The sequence below is a fragment of the Vidua chalybeata genome, chromosome 25, assembly GCF_026979565.1.
Source record: "Vidua chalybeata isolate OUT-0048 chromosome 25, bVidCha1 merged haplotype, whole genome shotgun sequence".
NCBI classification, from domain to species: domain Eukaryota; kingdom Metazoa; phylum Chordata; class Aves; order Passeriformes; family Viduidae; genus Vidua; species Vidua chalybeata.
Window position 1 is genome coordinate 6,902,599 of NC_071554.1, and position 20,928 is coordinate 6,923,526.

The 20,928-nt window shown below is 49.4% G+C and overlaps 1 protein-coding gene across 2 annotated transcripts; it reads right to left on the reverse strand.

Moving 5' to 3' along the window:
• Nucleotides 1-614: 614 nt before the first annotated feature.
• On the reverse strand, nt 615-13,689 carry LOC128799751 (CCN family member 2-like). Of its 2 annotated transcripts, XM_053964414.1 has the most exons (5): nt 13,431-13,689; nt 8,054-8,267; nt 3,971-4,222; nt 2,797-3,005; nt 615-2,588 (listed from the first exon to the last, which is right to left on the reverse strand). In XM_053964414.1, the coding sequence occupies exons 1-5, from the start codon at nt 13,491-13,493 to the stop codon at nt 2,277-2,279; spliced, it is 1,050 nt and encodes a 349-aa protein (XP_053820389.1). In that variant the 5' UTR covers nt 13,494-13,689; the 3' UTR covers nt 615-2,276. The 2 variants fall into 2 exon arrangements, with proteins under 2 accessions (XP_053820389.1, XP_053820388.1); XM_053964413.1 differs by lacking the exon at nt 13,431-13,689 and having other exon boundaries at nt 8,054-8,776.
• Between the last annotated feature and the right edge of the window lie 7,239 nt (nt 13,690-20,928).

A 20,928-nucleotide genomic window follows, 5' to 3' on the forward strand; every position in this document is an offset into this window, starting at 1 on the left:
CCCTGGGGACGGGGTGTCCCCATGGGGGGGTTCCTGCTGGCATCCGGTGGTCACCGCCCTGGGGGCGCTGGCGAGGACCGTCACTGCGCGTCCCCCGCTGCCTCTCCCAGGGCCTCTGCAGCCGCCAGAGGTGCGCGGGCCGGATCCTGCCCTGAGCTCAGAACCTCAACGCGACGCAGCTCCAGCGTGGCAGGGTGTTTGTTCCCCCCCCATCCGCCCCTCCCGGGAAGCCCTAAGCCTTCCCCGGTGAGGATGAAGGTTTGGGGGCAGGAAGAACCTCTAGGCCCTGCGGAGTGGGAGAGGGGGGAGTCCCCGCTAATGTGATGAGAGGGGGATGAATCCATAAGCTGTTAAGCCACTGCAAAGCCCCTTGCATTCTGGCCCTGTTATCACCGACTTCTGCTCACATCTGCTCCCGGGGTTATTTTTAATCTGGTATTAAGGACTTGTGGGTCCTTCAGCAGGCAGAGGAGGGCTCTGCTTGTCCCCCCCTCCAAGCCGTGGAGGGAGGAGCTGTGTTTTGTGGGCTGCAGAGGTGTCTGTGAAACACTAAGATCAATCCTGCTGCTATTTGGGAACATGAAAAGAAACCCCTGTCACCCCCTCCCCTCCAGCACCCAGCCATCAACTCTCCAGAGGGTCCCAGCACTGGGGAAAGATCAGCGGGGGAACCAGGCAGGAGCCTCACACAAAGGGATGAGTTCAGAGATCTAAAAAATAGAGATATTTATTAGCATTGAGTAAAGTGCAACCTCAGGATGGTTTGAGACTCAGCAACTGTATGAATGGCAGGAGAGAAGCTCAGAGAGGGGTTAAAAGCCTGAGCAGGGCTGTGCCAACAGGATCTCAGGATTGCACAAAGGCCTTAAGAACAGAAACATCATCAGATAAATTATTTACAGTTCAAATTGATGACAGGAGGGTGAAGACTCACGAGCTGCTGCAGGCTGAGAGAAAGAACAGAAGCTGGGATGGAATATGGGCCCTGAGCTGGTGTGTCAGCAGTCTGGAAATTCAGGGCAGCAGTTGGGGACAGCTGGGAATGTTCCTTGGCATCAGGCTCTAATTTGGCGCAGGAAGATACAGTGAGGTGAAGCCTTGGGGCTGCTGCTCCTGCCTGGCTGGAACAGAAATGCTCCATGATTTCCAATGGTGATAGGCAAGGATGACTTAAAAACCAGCATCAGGTCCTGTACCTGGATGTTTCTGCTAAAACTCAGAAGATTTTTCCACACTTGAAAAGACCTTAGCAGTCCCACAAAGCTGCCAACGTGCTGTGGGACATACAACTGGCACTGGCTGCTGGTGGCCTTTCCTGGCACTATGGACTGGCAATGGGGTCCTCTCTGCCAGGTCTGTGGCCAGGAGGAAATTCCACTGCTGGAGACACCAGTGCCAACAGCTCCCCATGGCACTGCCCCAGAAATTCCAGATGGGATCTGCTCCATATACAAATAGGAGAATTTCTCTTGCCAGTACCTTAAACTCTCCACGGAGACTGGAGCTGAACAGTGCTCCTCCTACTTACAAACATCCAGAGCAAAGACTGCAGAGCTGAAACAGCTGCAGCCTCACTGTGCATGTGTGGGGTGGGAGAGGGACTGGACCCACAAGCTCAGAGCCATTTCTGACAAGATTAGGAAGAAGTTCCTTCCTGTGAGGCTGGTGAGGCCCTGGCACAGGTTGCCCAGAGAAGCTGTGGCTGCTCCATCCCCAACCCTGGAAGTGTCTAAGGCCAGGTTGGATGGGGCTTGGGGCAGCCAGGGCTAGTGGAAAGTGTCCCTGTCCATGAGAGAGGGTTCAAACTAGATGAGCTTTAAAGTGCCTTCCAACCCAAACCACTCCATGGTTCTATGAAATGCTCGTCAAGGCACCAAAAGCTGCCCAGAGCAGCACCTTCAGGGGACACAGCCTGGTCCACCCCCAGTTCATGCTGGAAGAATTCTCGGGATCTGAATCAGGAATTGTGCTCTGGGCTGGAGACAGGCAGGACCACATGACTTTGATCCACTCTCCCTTCCGGCCAGCAGGAATACGAATCAAGTTTGCAGCTCAAGCTTGTTTCTGGTTTCTTCACTGACCTTTGCACCACTGTGGGTGGAGGTCAGAGGCTCCTCCCTTGGCTCATTGGGAAAACCACAGGGACCACTGGTGTGAACGGTGCTGCTGTGGAAAGCACAGCCCCTCACAGAAGGGGAAGAGGCTGCGTTGGCCAGGACACAGCCACAAAAGCATTGCAGAGCCCTCCTGCACGCCTCAGATCCAGCAAGACAGGGCTACTGCTGTTCAATCTTGACATGGTCTCCGATCATCCAACGGTGATATGTGGCCAGGAAGATGTCATTGTCTCGGGGGCAGTCATAGTGGCAGGAGCACATCTTGATGAACATCATCTTCCTCTGGAAGAAGTCCCCCTCAGGGCAGTGGAACTCCACATCCATGGTGCTGGTCAGGAACGGGGTGCAGCAGCGCCCGTCTGAGCAGCTGCCGCAGAACCGGGGCCGGTAGGAGCGGCTGCTGGTGCATCCTGAAAACTCAAAGTGGAGGCTCTGCCGCTGCTTTGGGGTCTGCACACACTTCTTTCCCTTCTAGGGAGAGAGCAGATGGATTACCACGGACATGACAGGAAAGATGCACTGAGGCCTGTGCTCTGACCCCATCACTGGGCTATGGGACACATTGGACAGAGGAAGTGGAAGCACAGAGCAAACCCTGTGAGCCAGGATCATTCCCAAGGCTGTCCCCAGCATTTGGGGTGCCATGTCCCCTCCCTTCCAGCACTGTACCTCACCGTACCTTGGTTTTCTCCGTGGAGAAGTCGCAGGGCCGGACCATGCAGAGCCGGGTCTCCTTCTCCAGGCGGCACTGGGGGTTGTTGTTGGTCACACGGGTGGAGATGCCCATTCCACAGCTCCGGGAGCACGTGCTCCACTCTGTGGTCTGCACCAAGCAGTTCTCCTGCAGGATGTTCAGCTCCGGCTTATGAGCTGGATCCTCCCTGAAAACTGAGCCATGAGGAAGAGACACAGGGCAAGGCTCAGGGCTTTGGACAAAGAGTGGCAGCTCCATGGCTGCTCCCAACTCAGTTTAACACTTCAGGAACATTAGCAAAGGTCTGGCCCATCCCATGAGATGCTTGGTCTCTCAGCAGAAAGGGGATGCATGTGAGCAGGGGCCATTTCCTACATAGCCCAGCTCCAGACAGGTCTGCTGTGACACTTCAGGACACAGGAGATTTCCCTTAGCATCACTGAGGTTTCACTTTGTATTGGGTCTGGCTGAGCTGGAGTTGAGCAGCCGTTCCAGTGCTGTGCTCTGCAGTGGGAGTTGGAAAGGTGTTGGTAACACACCAGTGTTTTTGGCTACTGCTGGGCAGGGTTGGCACAGCATCACCAATGTCTCTCCAACATTCTCCCCTGATGAAGGGGCTGGGAGTGGGCAAGATCCTGGGAGTGGACACAGCCAAGACAGCTGACCCAAATTTACCACAGGGATATTCCAGACCGTGTCCTGTCAGCTCAGATATAAAAGCTAAGGAAAGGAGGAGGAAGAGAGGGGAGGGGGAATTTGCTATTCACAATATTTGCCTTCTGGTGCAACTGCTCCATGTGCTGAAGCCCTGCTTCCCAGGAAGTGGCTGGGCACCACTTGATGACAAGAAGTAAAGAATAAATCTATTTTTTTTTCTCTCTGCTTGTGCACATGCAAACTTTCCCTTTTGCTTTAGTAAACTACCTTATCTCAACCTGCAAGTCACTTTCCATTTATTTTCTCCCCCTTGTCCAGCTGGGAAGAGGAGTGATAGAGCACCTGGGTGGGCTGGCGTTTAGCTCTGGAACACAACACTTGGTATTCACCCCCATCATGATGATGCACAAAGCCACCACCAGCCCCAAACCAGTCAGTGCCCCAAATCCACCCCTCTTCCCCAGCAAACAGCTCCCAGCCCCATCCCACGTGCCCCACTGACCTGCCATGGCTGTTCCAAAGCGGTTATCCTCGCCGCCCTCCTCACACACCCACTCCTCGCAGCACTTGTTGTGGAACTTCACCCTCCGGGGGTTGGGGCACTCTGGGGACGGCAGGCGCAGGTCATCGGAGCAGAGCGGGGTGCAGCCGATGGCCCCGGCCATGCAGATGCACTGCAGTTTGCATGTGGGCTGGAAGCTCTCCCCGTTGAGGTAGATCTTGCCCAGCAGGTCACATGTTGCACCCGCATGAGCTGGGGGAGGAAGAGGAGGAGAAGGAGGAGTAAGGGGAAGGCAGAAGCCCTGTCTTGGGGACACAGAGCTCCTGAGGAGGGACAGAGCCCATCCTCCTCTGCTCTGCCATACCAGTGCTGAATATATCCTATTTGCCTCCCTGGACCCAAGGCTATTTCTGACACTGATTTTTCCGAAGTGCTGGTCCTCCCAAAATTCTCTAAAAAAAATTATTTTCCATTTGGATGAGCTACTAAGTATGATTTTGTGTTTGGTGCCTGTAAAGAGCCTGTTTCTCTGTCAGAGTTCTTCCCAACCACCTCAAAGTGACCGGTCAGTGGTGCTGTGCAAGACATATTCCTGATATGGCATGTGAGCATGGCCTTGCTCCTCAGTACTCCTGGGATACCAACAGGCAACACTCTTCTAAGAATGGCTGGTTCCCCCATGCAAATGGTACCTACAAATGAAAAGGATACTTTGAGATGGTGACCTTTTTGGCCCCTCTGTGATGTACAAATCTCTTCCTCCTCCTTCCAGCCCCAATTTTTTTCCAGTTCTCACCCTTCTGATCTCTGGATCTCTCATCTCCAGACCTCCTACCAATCTCTGCCTCCTTTCCAATAAAACTTAAATGGGCAAAAAAAAGGAAACTCAACAATATCTGACATAGAGCAGCAACCTTTACTCTGCAAGCACGACAATGTTCCCAAGTTCTTACGAGTGCATTAGCCAGAACTTTCCCAGTGAAGCTTTCCAGCAGAAATCTCTTACCTGATTAAGATCAAGAATGTTTTCAAGAAGAACCAACTGAACCATTTGATATGAAAGATTTCCTTTATGCTCAACCAAAATACTCATGGGATAGTATCCATAGAGGGAAGCATTTTACTCATTAATTATTTTGATACTATAAAGATCAAGATAAAATATTTGGATAGAATGGAAAGGGAAAGTTTTGACACAGCCAAATGAGTATTCTAAATAAGTCATGGAAAGTTTTGAGTTTTTTTTTTTTTTAAATACTTTTTTATATATGTATCTTTAATGTATTTTTTTTTCTCGCAGCTTGAAATTCAATGTTGAAATCTCAGAGTTTTCACAGAGCAGAAATCTTGATTTTGGACAGTTTTCAGCAGCTGCTGTTTTCTGCAATCCTGAACCTTAAAAAAAAAAATAAAAATCCATGCAAACCTCTATGGGGAAGTTACCAAAAGGAAGGATTTTTGACTGCTTGGGGAGGCTTCCCAGGGAACCTGATCTGTTTTTCCCTAAGTCCTGCTCGCCCGGGGGACACTGTTTCAGGCAGAAAGCATTTGAATCAAACAAGGAGTAAGAATCTCTTTCCATCCCATCTCTGTCCCTTGAAGGGACACAAATCCTTCTGTCCTTCTGGTGCAAGACCTGCATCTCATCTTTACAATGTCACTGGGATAAAAATACTCCTGTGCTTCAACTTTGACACTTCAAAATCCTCACTTTTTCCATCAAAGTGGAAGCCATCCATCCACCATCCCTCTATACAACCATTCAAACTTATTTTTAAACACTCTCTCCCATCCCAGTGAGTGGATCATGCTGTTCCCTCTCCTCCCTCCCTTCCCAAAGAACAGCAGCCCGCTCCAGGGGTTGACTGTGTTTTCCAAACTCAATCGCTCTGTTGTGCCCTTCATTACCCTCCATGATCTCCCTTTCCCACTGGCCTGATCGCATTAAGGCTCCGAAAAGACAGCACCTGTTAAGTGATCCAGCTCTTTATTCCCTGGCTCTGCCTGGCACCAACCACGCCCAAACACCAAGTCCAGCCAAGGCTTTTGCCCTTTTCCTCAGGGGATACGGCACTGCTGAAAGAGCTGCTCCATAAAGCTCTACCAGCTCCCTGCAGCCCCTATCACCCGTAGGACCCCTACTTTAGAGTTACTACAGGATCCTCTCTACCTTTCTGATACTCTGAGGTCTCCGCAGGAAGGAAAGGATTCCTCTGAAATATGTGGAATGTGCTAATATTACACAAATATAAAATAAGTTTCCCTCTGATGGTTCCCTTCCCATCTCTCCCAGTACAGCCTACAGACTGGTCTCAACTGAGACACTTTTCCCATGATACTTGAGCACGATACTTTTCCAATGATACCTCAGCTCCTTTTCTCCTTCCAGCACATCTGCTTATTTGGATAAATTTAAGTCAAAACATTGATCTTTCCTTTCCTCTGATTCACTCCTCCAGCTTCCTTCACTGCCTCTAAAATCCCCCATCTTCCAACAGATCCATGTGGATGTCATAAAAACATCACCCAAGGGTGTTATGGCCCAAATCCTCAGCCCATTTTAGAAATAAATCCTGGCCCCTGGTCACTACAGTTTTTGCTGTGAAAAGACTAATTTCTCATTTAAAATCAGGAAGGACGATTGTGTCTGCAATTCTGATTTCCTCTACAGCAGAATCACTTCAAATGTTTGGATCAAGCCTGGATGTCTGCTGAATACAAAGCACCTTTATTAGAAGGATTTCAAGGCTTCACAGAGGGATTTTGAAATGGTGACTCCCACACTCCTGAGGAAATTGTTCCTGTGGTTTTGCTACCTTCCCTCCACAAACAGACACCGCATTCCCATTTGGAATGAGGCAGCATGCAGCTCACATCTGCTGGATGGCATCACACCTGTGTTTGCCTTATTAAGCTTCAATCCTCAGCTCTCAGGTGTCTCAATGTCTGCGGAAAGTACCAGGAGCTCACATGCCTTCCAAAAATCCCCAAAATTGGGGAATGAAAATGAAGCAACTTGTAAAAACTTCTTGAAGGAGCAAACACCAACAAGTTAGACTCATTTAGACAAGGGCTAGGGATAAATGGGATATTAAGAAATTCTTCCCTGTGAGGCTGTTGAGGCCCTGGCATAGGGTGCCCAGAGAAGTTGTGGCTGCCCCATTCCTGGAAGTGTCTAAGGCCAGGCTGGATGAGACTGAGCAAACTGGGATAGTGGAAGGTGTCCCCACCCATGGCAGGGGGTGGCTCAAGAAGAGCTTTAAGATCCTTTCCAAGGTAAACCATTCCATGATACTATGATTCTGTGTCAGGTTGGTGCTGGATCATTTCCAGAGACATCCAGTGCTGTGGCCAAACATTTCCCTAAGTACTCACACCAAACTGCCAACTCTTAGGTCTTCCTGATTATTTTGAAATTTAAGAAAAAAATGTCAGCTCCTCTCAGAGATGGGGCAGAGGAGTCTTGTTTTTAAACAAAGACCAGGAGGTTGCAGAAACACTTATTTTCCTCTAGACCAAAATAATTTCTGCTTGTTTCAGAAGGAACTACTAAAAAATACATTAAATTTTTTTTTTCTTTTCTAGCTGAAAAGGGGTGTCAGGAGATAAAGCAGTTTCTGCATTTGCATTACCTGGCTCAGGAATTCTCATGTTCCACTCAGACACAATATGGTGAAGGAGATGTTCAGCTCTTCCCACATGCTATGGCCAGAAATACATTTTGCCTCTTGCATAGGAGCAGCCAAGTGCAGAATACCCATGCATGGCACAAGGCAGAGGGATTTGGGGTAGGATATTTCAAGGAAAAGTACTTTCAGTAAGAGCTCAGACTGCTGATATTTGCCCAAAGGGTAGAGGATGTCCCCTGAGGATGTCACAGGACACAGGAGAGTCCCACAGCCCCACTCATGCCCCACTGGAGCTGTGAGAAGCCAGCTGTGTGTGTGCCAGGGGATCTGCTCTTCCCGGGGCTGGCACTGATCTCCCAGCATGACACTGGATGAAGCTCCAAGGAAATTCTAATGGGTGTTCTGGGGAGGCACCACAGAAAAACCACACAAGGACAGAACCCACAGCTCTCACCTAAGCAGATCCCACTGCCTCTGTGGATTTTGGAGAAGTCACAGTAGAGTCCCTTGTGATGGTCACAGGGCCTGTGCAAGGAGCAGAGCTCACCCAGCTGCTGGGCACACACCTTGCAGCAGCCACAGGCATCCCACACATGGCTGGTACCCGCAGGGCACTGCAGAGGCTGGGAGGGACACTGGCATGGGAACGTGCAGGCCTGTGGTTCTACCTGGAAGGCAAAAAGCCATGGAGAGAATGAGTCTATTGCAAGGCAGCTGGACAGGGAGAGGAAAAACACGGCTCTGCTGAAAGCACAGATACCACAGAAGAGAGGGGGAACAGCCCTGCTGCAGAGGGGTGTCTGCAGCTCCCAAGGACTCATAGGACTCATGTTTTCCTCATCCCTACTTCATCTGGAGCTCAAGATTAAAAAAAAAAGATGCCTCTTGGAAGCAGATCGAAACCAAACGGGACAAGCGATAGCTCAGAGTCCCCTGCACAGCTCACCCTCCCTGGAAGCAATAAAGTAGTAATCACTAACAGCAAGGAATGCCAGCTTCTACACAGGACAACCATCAAAGTCTCTGCACCACCATCAGACACAGTGGAAGCTGAAAAAACAATGTGCACAGCAACAGGGCTTGCCCAAAGACAGGCAGTGGGACTGTGGGGATGCTGAAAACCAACCCAGAAGCTCGCAAGTTTCATTTTGTCCCCTGCATCTCACACTTTCTTCCTTATTACATGTGCCCTCTCCTTTCCATTTTCCAAGGAACGCAGCATAGCCAGCCTTCCTGGGGACTTTGTGAGTGCCCTGATGCCCCCCTTTGGCAGCACTTCACTGGACAGCCCTTGAAACCCACCCTTGGCTTCATGACACTTCAGACACCAAACAGAGACCAGGCTACAGCTGAAGCAGGATTACCTGCTCTGGAAAACCCAGATGGGTCCAGCATCCCAGTCACTGAGTGTGTGCCATCCCTGTTCTGCATCAGCTCAGAGCAGGAGCACCAGCTCAGCTCTGGCTGTGCCCAGATTTGGGCAAGATGCAACACCCTGACTGTGAACAGAGCAGAACATGTGGCCTCTAGAGATCCTCTGAAACCTCCTCAGAAACATCAGTGCCAGCTCCAGCCTGGTTTACTGTTCAGATCCTGCCCATCCAAATTCCCCCTTGCCCCATTCCATGCACCACTCCACTATTCTTGACACAGCTCAGCTCACACCCAGAGCTGACACAACCCTGGCACATGGAGGATGCCACCAAAACACTCCGGGATCCCGCACTGCTATGAGCAGGGTGGAGAGGGAAGCATCCAATGGGGCAGACTCCTCACAGCTCTGCTGTCACCCCAGGAGAGCAGCAGCTGAGCTGGTAACAGCCTTGAGGGCAGCAGGGAGGGGGACACACACCTGGAACAGGTCAAAAAATGTATCTTGTTATGGCTCTGTTTGCACTTGTCAGATTCCATCCAGCCCTCACTTGTGAAACAGCTTCCTTGGATATTGTGTCTGTCACCAACCAGAGTAGGAAAACTTCCAGCTGTTTGGACTGTTCCTCTGACTTCAGTTCGTGTGGGGTCAGAATGTGCCAGCTTCTTTGTACAGCTGTGTCACCAACACAGCACTTGTGGGACTGGGATTGGGCTAAATATTCCCTCAAAGTCATGGAATGTCCAAGTCGGGAGGGACCCACAAGGATCATGGAGTACCACCCCTGTCCCTGCACAGACACCCCAACAATCCCACCCTGTGCCTGAGAGCGTTGTCCAAATGCTGCTGGAGCTCTGGCAGCCTCGGGGACATGACCATTCCCTGGGGAGCCTGAGCAGTGCCAGCACCCTCTGGGAGAAGAACCTTTTCCTAATATCCATCTAAACTACTCCTGAAACAGCTCCAGCCATTCCCTCAGGTAGTCCCAAGTGGTGAATCCTTCCAGAGTCTCCCTCCTCAGCAGGAATCGGCATAATTCTCCTGGATAACTCCTAGCACTAAGTATTTTGGAAACAAGCCTCTCCAGCCTGCAGCCCAGCTGTTCCCAGTCCTGGAGCCACTCACCAGAACCTGGCTTGTCCCAAGAATCAATTCCCAACTCCTGAAGTGCATTAAAAGAACTAAAAATACAGAAATCTTCCCTACTTTTTTCCAGCTCCAGCTGCTGGAGCTGCCAAGGAATGTGTTATTCAGTCCTAGATGAGTTGGGGGGGGGGGGTGCATGAGATCACACAAGAAACAAAGCATTCCTAACATGGGGTCTATATCAAGGTGTAATCCATGCACTTAATAAAAAATAATAACAAGCATTTTCCAATGCAGTGTCAGCCACAGGCCATAGAAAGAAACAGTCCCAAAATAGCTCTCCTGCTGAAATGCAAACCAAACCAAGCTCTTTGGGGATAAGAGAATGCAACAGCTTTAAACCCAGCTGAGTCATCTCACCCCTGGAGATGTCCAAGACCAGGCTGGAGAGGGCTTGGAGCAACCTGGTCTAGTGGAAGATGCCCCTGCCCATGACAGGTGGATGGAAGTGGATGATATTCAAGATCCCTTCCAACCCAAACTATTCCATGATTTTACAATTCTGTGTTTTTTTCTTTCACACCCTCATTAATCATGGCTGGCACTAGTTATTTCCTTAATAACTCACCCACATAAACCAGCCCACCTGGTTTTACCTTCTGTTCACAGCAGCTTTACTTCCTCATTGTATCACAACTGCTTTTCAGCAGGAGAACATCTGGATTCAGATCTCTGTTGTATCAGAGACCAGCTGGTGACCATGCACCCACCTATGCTGTACCTCAGCTCCCCCAGCCATCAGCTCAAAAGCCCAATTCAATCATGATTTTCAGGACCCTTCTAAATACTCCCAGATGCTCCCAGTCGGCTCAGATGTGTCTCCTTCCATTGCTCAGGAGGTGCTGGGGCTCCTGTTTGCTGGTTTTATTGCTGAGCAAAGTCAGCCCAAGCTATTTATAATTCCTGCTGCTCTCCTAGGCCTGGTAGAGGAGGGAATGAGCTGGAATGGGGTTTGGCTCATACACACCCAAACAGCCAGAGCATTGAAAAACTGCCTGGCCAGGGAGGCTCTCCAGTGGGGAATAGCTGGGAAAAAGTCAATGTTCAACCAACTTCCTTGATCCCTCCATTACAAAATTTTCTTTCAGAGAGGCTGAATAGTGGATTATATTGGTTCACCCTGCATTCTTTCCAAGGGCTGCTTCTGGTTCTTCTGCCCAAAGAACTGCCTTAAAAACTGCCCCAAAGAACTCCACAAACTGTTCCCAAGAGCTGCCAGGATTGGAATTCAGGGCTTTGTTGCACACCTAAAGGTAACACAAAGCCCAGCTCTTACCAATAACCTGACACTGACCTGGGTCCAGAGGGATTCAACTCAGAGATCAAGGCCATGGATCTAAGAAGGTTCTAAAGCCCGGAATGTTGGCTCTCCCTGCTCCTGGCTTTTCTGACAGCTCTTGCATCCATCACAAACACTGTGTGTGAAGCTGTGGGACTCCCAGGACCCCTGAGTGATGGCCAAGCCACGCCAGAAGTGCCAACACTCAGACCAGAGGATTCCCCTGCTCTGTTCCACTCCATTGTGTTCTCTACCTCTGGCTCCCCAGAGCTGTCTGCTCAGCTGACAAGCCAGAACAAGCTCCCTCCCAAACTGCCAGAACCAAACCCAGTTACCTGCAGGCAAGAAAAATTGAGAATGTTCTTCCTGCTTCATATTTACATAAAACCTCTTCCCCTGCACCCTTAGGAGGGCACAAGTGGTGCAACATGAGCTCCCACCACTGCAGCAGGTCCATGGCACTTCTGGATTTCTCATTCCTGACCAATGTCCACAGGAGCCCAGGGAACCAGCTAAGGGAGCCAAAACAAAGAGGATTTTTAAAATGTTCTTGGGCTCATGACTGCACTCAGAGGGCAGGAAAAGGTGAATTTTGAGCTGAGCTGGGTGATTGCAAAGAGCTTTGGGAGCCAGGGGTTAATGCTGCAAGGCAGAGGTGATATAATAAACACTCAGCTGGTTCTTTTAGTGCTCCAAAAACTAAGCAGCCAAAACACAGCTATTCATCCTTCAAACTCCAAATACTTTGGATAACCCCTGCTCTCTGTCCATCTCAGGCTCAAAAGACGCCTTCCTACAGCTGCTGCAGCACATTGTACAACAGCTCCTTTGGAGAGACAAGAGCCAGTGACCCCTTTCACAGACAGAGCACGGGGATACAGACACCTGCCCAGGATGAGCCTAAACACAACTCGCACTAATTCTGGAGCTACTCTCACCTCTGAGCAACACAGGAGAAATATTCAGGAGTAACAGCTCTCATTTCCTGTCTTAATGCACAAAGCATCACAGAATCATTAAGGTTGGAAAAGACCTCAAAGGTCACTGAATTCAACCTAATGCTCAAAGAAAGTCAAAAGTCACATTTCTGAGGCATTTGGCATTGAGGTTTAGAGGAAATCACCTGTCTCAGAGTGGTAATCAAGGGTCACAGTGGTGGGATTGCTTGTTATTGTTTATATGAGCCACAAGTTGCTGCCACAGCTGAGCCAGAGTAAGAATCAAGATGCCCACCCTAAATGGCAGCAGTTTCCCTTAGACTGCAGCCCAGTTCACATTCTTGGCAGGAAAGGGGCTGGCACACACTAAGTACTGCCAGGAACAACCCGACAGACCTCACCAACCAGGAGCTGATTGCCTCCTTCACCACAACAAGCCCTGCAAGGGGCTCTGTGAACCCAGTTTCACTGAGCCAAAAAGCACTTACAGCAATTAAAGGATGGCAGTGACGTTCCTGATACTGCTGAAATGAGAACAGCACTCAAATGTCCTAAGAGGAATCAGCTGCTCTCTCAAGAACTTGTATTAACAGGAAAACAGGCGCAAATCCTGCCCTGGAGATGATGCAGTCTAATTTTCCCCTCGGGATCACTGCTTTTGGGAGCACATGGCTGGACTCAGTGACAGCTGGGGAAGGATGGTGATAGTAAGGAACTGGGATATGAGACTGTTTCTCTTTGTAATGACAAACTCACTGACTTCCCCTCTCTCTCTGCTCTCTTCTCCCGCTTCTAGATCAGGGCGAATTTCTGGCTTCCAGGAGCAGGAGGAAACAAAACCCATTCCCGTGTGCCAGGAGCTCTGAGACCCGTGAATGACACACGTTACACGGGGCAGCCCCCGGGGGCGGAGGGGCTGAACAATCCATTGTCCAAGTTACCCAGGACATTTACATCACTCTGCCCCCAGCCCAGCTTCCCTCAGAAACTCGGGAGCAGGTGGCAGCCGGGAAGAGTCTCTCAACCCAAAGCCCTCGCATGCATCGAAGCAAGAAGCTGCAGTGCCCAGGCAGAGCTGCTGCAGGGCCGTACGTACCCAGCCAGGGGCGAGGAGGAGCAGGAACAGGGTCCGGGTCACTGTCCCCAAGTTGCCAGGCATCCCGGGTACTGCGAAGGGCAGGGATCCAGGCTGCCGGCCACTCCCTCCCGCTCCTTCGGAGCTTCCCACCTCTTTGGAGCAAGCAGTACATCATCTTCTCCCTAAATACCCTCTGCAAGGGGCGGGCCCCGCGCTGAGTGACGGGCTGGAACCGAGCCCCAAAGGGTGCAACAAAAAACGCCCAAATTCCAGGGAACACGAGTGAATTCCTGCGGCTCCGGCGGTTACGGGGCTGCCAGCGCTGCCTGCAGCTTGGTTACTTTCCAGGTGGGTAAATCAAGCCCCAGTAAAAGCAGGATAATTATTTTTTAATTTTTCCTCTTTCTACCTCCGAATATGAAGCTTGTCACAGCTTTCCCTGACACAGACCCCCTTTCCCTACCTACAACCGTTCCTTTTCGGCTGCAAGAGCTGAGGAGTGATTAAACAGAGATTTGTGGTGTTCAGAGTCTGAGCAGGAGGGAGGGATGGGTAGTTCGGTGCTGTCAGGTATCACGTCTGGCTGTGCATCACCTGTCAGCTCCGGGGAATGAAAGTTTCATAATTAGAGCTCCTGCATGAGGAGCTGCGTATTTTACAAGGCAATGAAAAGCTCCTGGATGAAAGTTTTTCATAAAGGACAGCAGTTCCCCAAAGTGCTTTGGAATTGATGCAGGATCACACACATCTTTATTTCGAGTCATCATCCTTTCTGTTTGCTGCTGAAATACAGCACCAGGCTTGTGCACAGCCAGAACGGCAGAATTTTCGAGCATGAAAGAGTTGGGTTTTGCGTTAAAGAGTCGTTTTGTTTATTCCCGAAGAGGAATCAGAGCGCTGCCACGGAAGGAGTGCAGCAGAGGGCACTCTTAGTCCTCGCTGGCCAGGGTGGGACAGAGCAGTTGGGTATTGGACAGGAGCCTCTGGACATATGGAGTGACTTGAGAAAGATGGAGCCGTTCCTTAGGGTCAGGAAGCTTTCCCGGGGAGAAGTGGTGCAAGGGATGGTGCCTTCTTTGAGCCACTACAAAGCCGGGCCGGAAGCCCAGGCACTGTGCAGTGCAGCCCCAGCATGTCCCCCTCCCAGCTGAGTGCTGGGAAACAAGAAGATGGAAAAGAAGATGGAAAAAAACACAGGGAGTATGTAGGGGGTTATTTAAATTCAGCCTCCTTCCTTCCTGCCTCCAAGGTAGGGCAGTTTAGCTGGGAATCAAGCCCTGCAATTCATCCCTGTCCTTTCAGGTTCCTGTGCAACACCAGATCAGCCTCCACACTCCCTGTGTGTCCACTACTGGAAACAGAAAACTCGGATTCTTAATTAATTAGCATTTGGAAATCCCCTTGGGTTTGGGGCTGGAGAGCATTAGCACCGTGCAAACCACCCCAAATGCACCTTCTTCTCCTCTTCCATGAGATGGGGGATTTCACAATCACGTCCGTGACAGCCACCTCTGCTCGTGGCACACCAGACGATTATGTCTGCACACAAAATATTTCAGGTTCTGGAGATGCCATAAACATCCACTGTCCTCAGGCAGTTCAGAGCTCCAGGCAGTCTGGCTGGAGATACATTCCTTCTCCTTTTGGAGGGCCTGAACTATTTGTCACCTAAAATTAGCTGCTCACATTTCCCAGGACATTCTCCTGCTGCCTGTAAATAAGACAGGGATAAAGTGCTGCAAACTTCTGCTCTCATTTTCTCACACAGCAAGAATATAAACCCCTTTATATAAATATAAAGCTGAATTCTGACCCCTCCAGGGCCTCTGAAGATGGGAAGATAGCATATTTATGGCTTTTTAAAAGGACAGTATGTAATGTGTTGCTCAATCCATTCCTCCTTCTGCTAGAATAAGACATCCTCCTTTGTGCATCGATAGGACAAGGAGGAATAGCTTTAAGCTGTAAGAGGACAGGTTTAGATTAGATATTAGGAAGAAATCCTTCCCTGTGAGGCTGGTGGGGCCTTGGCACAGGTTGCCCAGAGAAGCTATGGTTGCTCTATCCCTGGAAGTGTCCAAGACCAGGTTGGACGGGGCTTGGAGCACACTGGGATGGTGGAAGGTGTCCCTGCCCATGGCAGAAAGTGGCACTGGATGAGCACAAACCATTCCATGATTCTGTGATTCAATAAGAAGCAGCAGCTGCACCTCGAACTGTGATCTTCCAAATTCTGTTTTAACATAAACCTGCTGTGTGACCTCGGATGATCTGTTCAGCCAAAATCCCAACATCACTCACTTGTCAGGAGTTCCGTGGGGAATATTCAGACTAAGCCAGCATTATGACGGCTGATTAAGTTTTCAGCCTACAACAAATGTAAAGAATAATTTGATTATAAACCCTCCTTTCCAAGCTTCTCATCATCATGATCATCCACCTGAATGCTTCCACCATCCCAGGGCAGTAAAATGTAACTGCACTCTGCGGTTACAGGGAAGATGTTCCCCATCCAGCTCGCTCCCCGAGCCCGGTGTGCAGTCACGAGAGGGGCCGCACTCCGATCTCTGCTGAGCTCCCCCGGCTGGCGGTGCGCGCAGGGCTCGCAGCTCCCTGCCGCACACGGCTGCGGCGTGGGTGACACAGCAGCAGCACAGCGCGAGAAACCGAGGCAAAGGAAGAGAGAGGGATCACTTGTTTGAGTTCCAAGGAAGTTTTGTTCCCCAGAGGATTCAGGGACAAGTGACAATAACTGAGGGCAAAAACCAGCTTTTAAGGAGAGGTGGGAATAAGGGGAGGACACAACCTTTTACCAGTAGGAAGGCATTAGGGGAGCAGTGCAGGGTAAGGGCTATCCAATAGAAGCCAGCAAGGGAAAGGAGCAATCCCTGCGCCCCAATCTTGCTTCGAGGAGGGGATGAAGGACAGGGAATATTCCAGAAGGGAACAAAGGAGGCACAAGGAGACTGACAGACACTTGGCAGGAAAATCTTGGGGCAAACCACTCAGGACCGAACCATTAGGGAAGGCAAATGGGGTACATGGAATGAACCATTACAAACTTATAACAAGGAATATGTAAAACCCTCCTACAGAAGGACAAACTGTAAAATAACAGACTACCACAGTAAAACACACCAAGTTCCATCCTATTCATCCTTCAAGCCACCTCTTGGATTATAGAAGCAGGATGTGAAGAAGTATCAGCTGGAAATCCCTTGATTTTGGGAGGTCGCTCCACCCATTGTCCAAGATTTCATAGGGCCCTGGGACAACCAAAACTACCCCTCATGGTAGAACTGAGCTGCTAACCCCGCTGGACATGCCAAGAGGTAAAAGAAGAACATGATGGTTGAGTGACTCAGAATGATCAAAGGCAGGAAACACCCAAGTTAGCACCAATTTTTATTTCTTCCTTTTGCCTGAGCTGCCTCAAGTGAAGGGATAAAGATGGCATCCCTGCTTAAAATCTTCCCCAAGTAAAGAATAGTGGGTTTAATACATGTTGTTACATTCTTCTGGGCTCAGTCACCATGCCCAACCAACAGCTTCTCTGGATTTATAGTTATTTGAAAAGCAGATATTTAAATAATTGCTAAAAATCATGTCAGGCCAAAGAATAAGATGAAGGCAAGCGCACACACAGTTTTTTGGCTCAGCAGGATCTCTCCCCATGTCCCTCTGTCTGCAGAAGCCAAAATATAAGCTGTTACAAGCAGTGTGGTACAGAGAATTGTGCTCACCCAGTCCTCTGTGACTTCAGAACTCTCCTGTCCCAAAGCTGCTTGGTCACCCCCATAACACACTGGTGGCCTCTGGAGCCTTGCAGCAGGTTTGTGTTCTCACAGCTGGTCAGTTCTGGCAAAAGTTACCTCTGGAGTGGATGACAGGCTCTCATTCCCATTTGGGACTCCTTTGACCTGATGATATAAAACTCTTTTAACCGGATGACACCAAACACAAACTTGGCCCAGCAGAGATGGCGAGATCCATCCAACTCAATGGTCAGAAACACAGGGGTTATATTTCCTTGGTCATTACCCAGCCACTGCTGCCTGCTTGATGCATCCTGCTCCCACACTCAGTCTGGTCACAAGTGCCAGATCCAGGGCCATGGAGGAGTTCTTTCCCTGCTTTTTGATCCACTCTGAGGATGCAATGCAATTTTTAAGTTGGGCTAGGCCCTTTCACTTCTCTCCTGCTGGTACAGGGCTACGGGACTCAAGTGCCACTGGTGGTTTCTCCATCTGTGGTTTATTACTTGTAACAGAATAAAACCCACCAATGTCTCTCAAGGGTCTGTGTTTGCTGCAAGGCTGGGAAGGAGTTCTGCTGGTCTCTGTGTCTTGGGCCAAGACAGATAAACAGCCCTGGATATTTTTTTGGGCTCAACATGGTTCCCAGAGAATTAACAGCTGAGAAGGGCTCTTCCAGACCTGAGTTTGAGTTCAAGTTAGCACTCAGTGTGTCTAGAAAGATATTTAGGGTCAGATTCATGCTGTCTAATTGATAGAAAATTAATTAAGGCATCTCCATTTGTAGCCTAATCTTTCTAGGCTCCCTTTAATAAGTGGAGAAGAGCTGGGGCTCCTGAACAGCCTTCTAAGATTGCTGGCTCTGTTGTCCAAGTGCATCAGCTGTGGCACCACAGTAGTGGCTGTAAATTGTCAAAAGTAAGTGTCACAGAAATGCAGCACCAGAGTTCAGAAAAGGCTCAGTGCTTCACCTTGTCTAACTCCAACCTGGGTGCAAAGGTTTCCCTTCCCTATGGATGGAAAGGGCAGGAAAACAACCCCCTCCTCACTCCAGCACAGCCCTGCAATGAACTGCTGACTGCAGGGAAACACCTGCTGGCTCCAGCAGAGCTGGATTCCCTCTGCCTAGCTTGCCAGATACACAGCCCCAAGACCACACTGCTGTGCCCACAACATAAGGGATGTCAGGCAGGGGGCATATTTTGTCCATGGTTGCAGAGTTGACTTGTGAAATCCACAGTTATATTAGTTCCAGGAGGAACTATTGTATTTGAGGATTTATTGTGACATTGAAGTTTATCAAGGGGTGTGACACTTGGGATGGGTGAGGTGGCTGCTGATGTCCTTGTAAATATATATATATATATATATATATAAACAATCTTAACATCATAAGTTCAGAAAGAGATGGTGCTCTGACACAGCTGGCCAGCAAAAGCACATGCTCTCTTCTAGGAAAAAATAAATGCCACTCTGAAGCCTGATCTTGGCAGGATGCAAACCTCAGTTCTGCAGTACCAGAGTTATAGGCCAGAGCACCCAGGGGAAAGACACCAAACCCTATTTATCAAAACATGGGATCCTTGTTTCAGAATAGGTGAACAGTGAGAAACTCAGCACTTCCAAGGACATCCATACAAGAATGAGGTGTCAGCAAGTGATCCCCTGAGACAACTTTGGATGTTTAGCTAGAAGTGTGAGTCACCATCATGGCCAGGAGCATTTGTGCCAAGGCACGGGCTTGCACAGAACTGCAGTAGAACAAGTCCTGGGAGGAAACAGCTGCACCCACCTGTGAAACAGATGCTTCCTCAGGTTTTTCCACTTCTTAACTTACTGAATGCTTAATTATCCCGAAGGAAAACTGCAGGGAGGGAGGGCATGTTTAAGGTGGACTTGGACAGGATCATTTAAGGAGGCTGCCAGTGCCACAGGACTCCTCTGGAGCACAGCTCTGGTGTCTGTGACCACCCTGTGTCTTGGGGGGTTTGGTCCTCAACACCTGCACAGGTAAGGCACAGCAGGGTGTGCTGGAGGTAACATTGCTTGGGAAAAAGAAGGGACAAAGGGACATCTCTCCCGTTACGGGCTATGAAATAACATTACTGGTTCTGCCTACAAATGCTACTTTTTCTCATTCCATTTTATGAACACTGGGATCTGCCACCTCCTGAAGGAGCTGCAGCTCTGCCACAAGGACCAGGAGCCTCCTCTAGTGCCTGTGTCTACACAGCTCTATCCAAAAGGGTACAAGGGGAAATTCTCTTCTGGATCCCATCTCTCCAAGGACCTCTAGCATCACCTAAGATCTCAGCCCTAAAATCCAGGACTCAGACAAAACAGCTCTGACAATTCAAATTAAAATCTCCCAGGCCAGATTCTCAAGATCAAAACCATTAATTTTAAAAGTTGAAAGCAGTCAGGGCCTCCTCCCAGGAGGTACTGAGTGACCCTTAACACCAATCAAAGTTACCAAGAGTTGAAAGAGCTCTAAAGCCTCCAGGATTGGGGCCTCCAACAGGCTACAGCTCCCAGAGACCAGGTAAAAGTGGGCTCAGGGATCACCCCCGCAGTGGATTCCAGTAAACACTAGTTAGAATTTAGTCAGCAATTTTCAGGACCAAGTTCCTAGATCCAGAAATACCTGCTGTCCCAGCAAAGGGAACAAGGGACACGTATGTATTGGCTGCTAACTGCTGACACTCAGGACAGAGGAACATCCACATCTTCTTTTCATGGCTTCTTTGCCAGTTCATAAATTTTTAAAGGGGAATAAACACTTTTTTCACGTAACAGCATGCTCCTGGCACTGTTTTTACTCTGTCACAAGTTTAAGTGCATAAACAGCAGTTACTTCAGATATAACTGTATAACTGTATTTAAACTTGTCTTCTCCTGGTCCAACACAATCACATCCTTCTGCATTTTCATTGTCCAAAATCCATGTCTATGGATTATCCTAGGAAAAGCAAGTTTCATGTTACTCAGTTGGAAGGAAAAAGCTAGAAGAGGATTATTAAAGACACCGGACTCACTTCATCAAATGACAAAAAACTACTGGCTTTTGTAAGTAATAACAGAGAATGAGTGACAACTTTGTGGGCTCTGCAGAGTGGAGCTCCAAGTTAACCAGTGGATAAATTGCCATGTTGGGAACATAAAACCATTCTGGGAGATGTCATCTGAAAGGCAGACACAGCAGGGGCTTCAAAGGGGGTGAATTTGCAAGAGACCAGGTTGCCAGTGACACCAAGGCACAAAAAGTGCAACTTGACAACCCAAAGTCCTCGTTCAACTGAGTTATCAACTGTAGGTCTTGCTGCCTTTCTGATTTCATGCTAGATTTTAGATTTTAGTTAGGGAGGAACTTGGAGAAAAATGATCTGAGGGTGCTCTAAGGACTCAGAAGTCAGAAAACACATAAACTGTTAATCTCATGTCTTGTATCCCCCAAGACTTGATATTCTAGAGCAGCCGATACTGGCCGTGCTTCAGCATGATGAGAGATGCAGATCCTGCTCAGAATGAGGATGAAGGATTCTCACTGTCTCCTGCAGGAATGTAGGAAGGATCAAACGTGCCCTGCTCTGTCCGCAGGAAAAAGCAGAACAAAGAATTCTCCACTCCCCTCCCGGTGGGTTTCCGGCCTTAGTCATGGAAGAGGGATGTTGCGGGGCAAGATTTGAGCGAGCGCTAACACAGCGCTTAGGAAGGAGTTCCAGAATTGGCTCCGTCACACGAAGCTACCCAATGCCAGCACC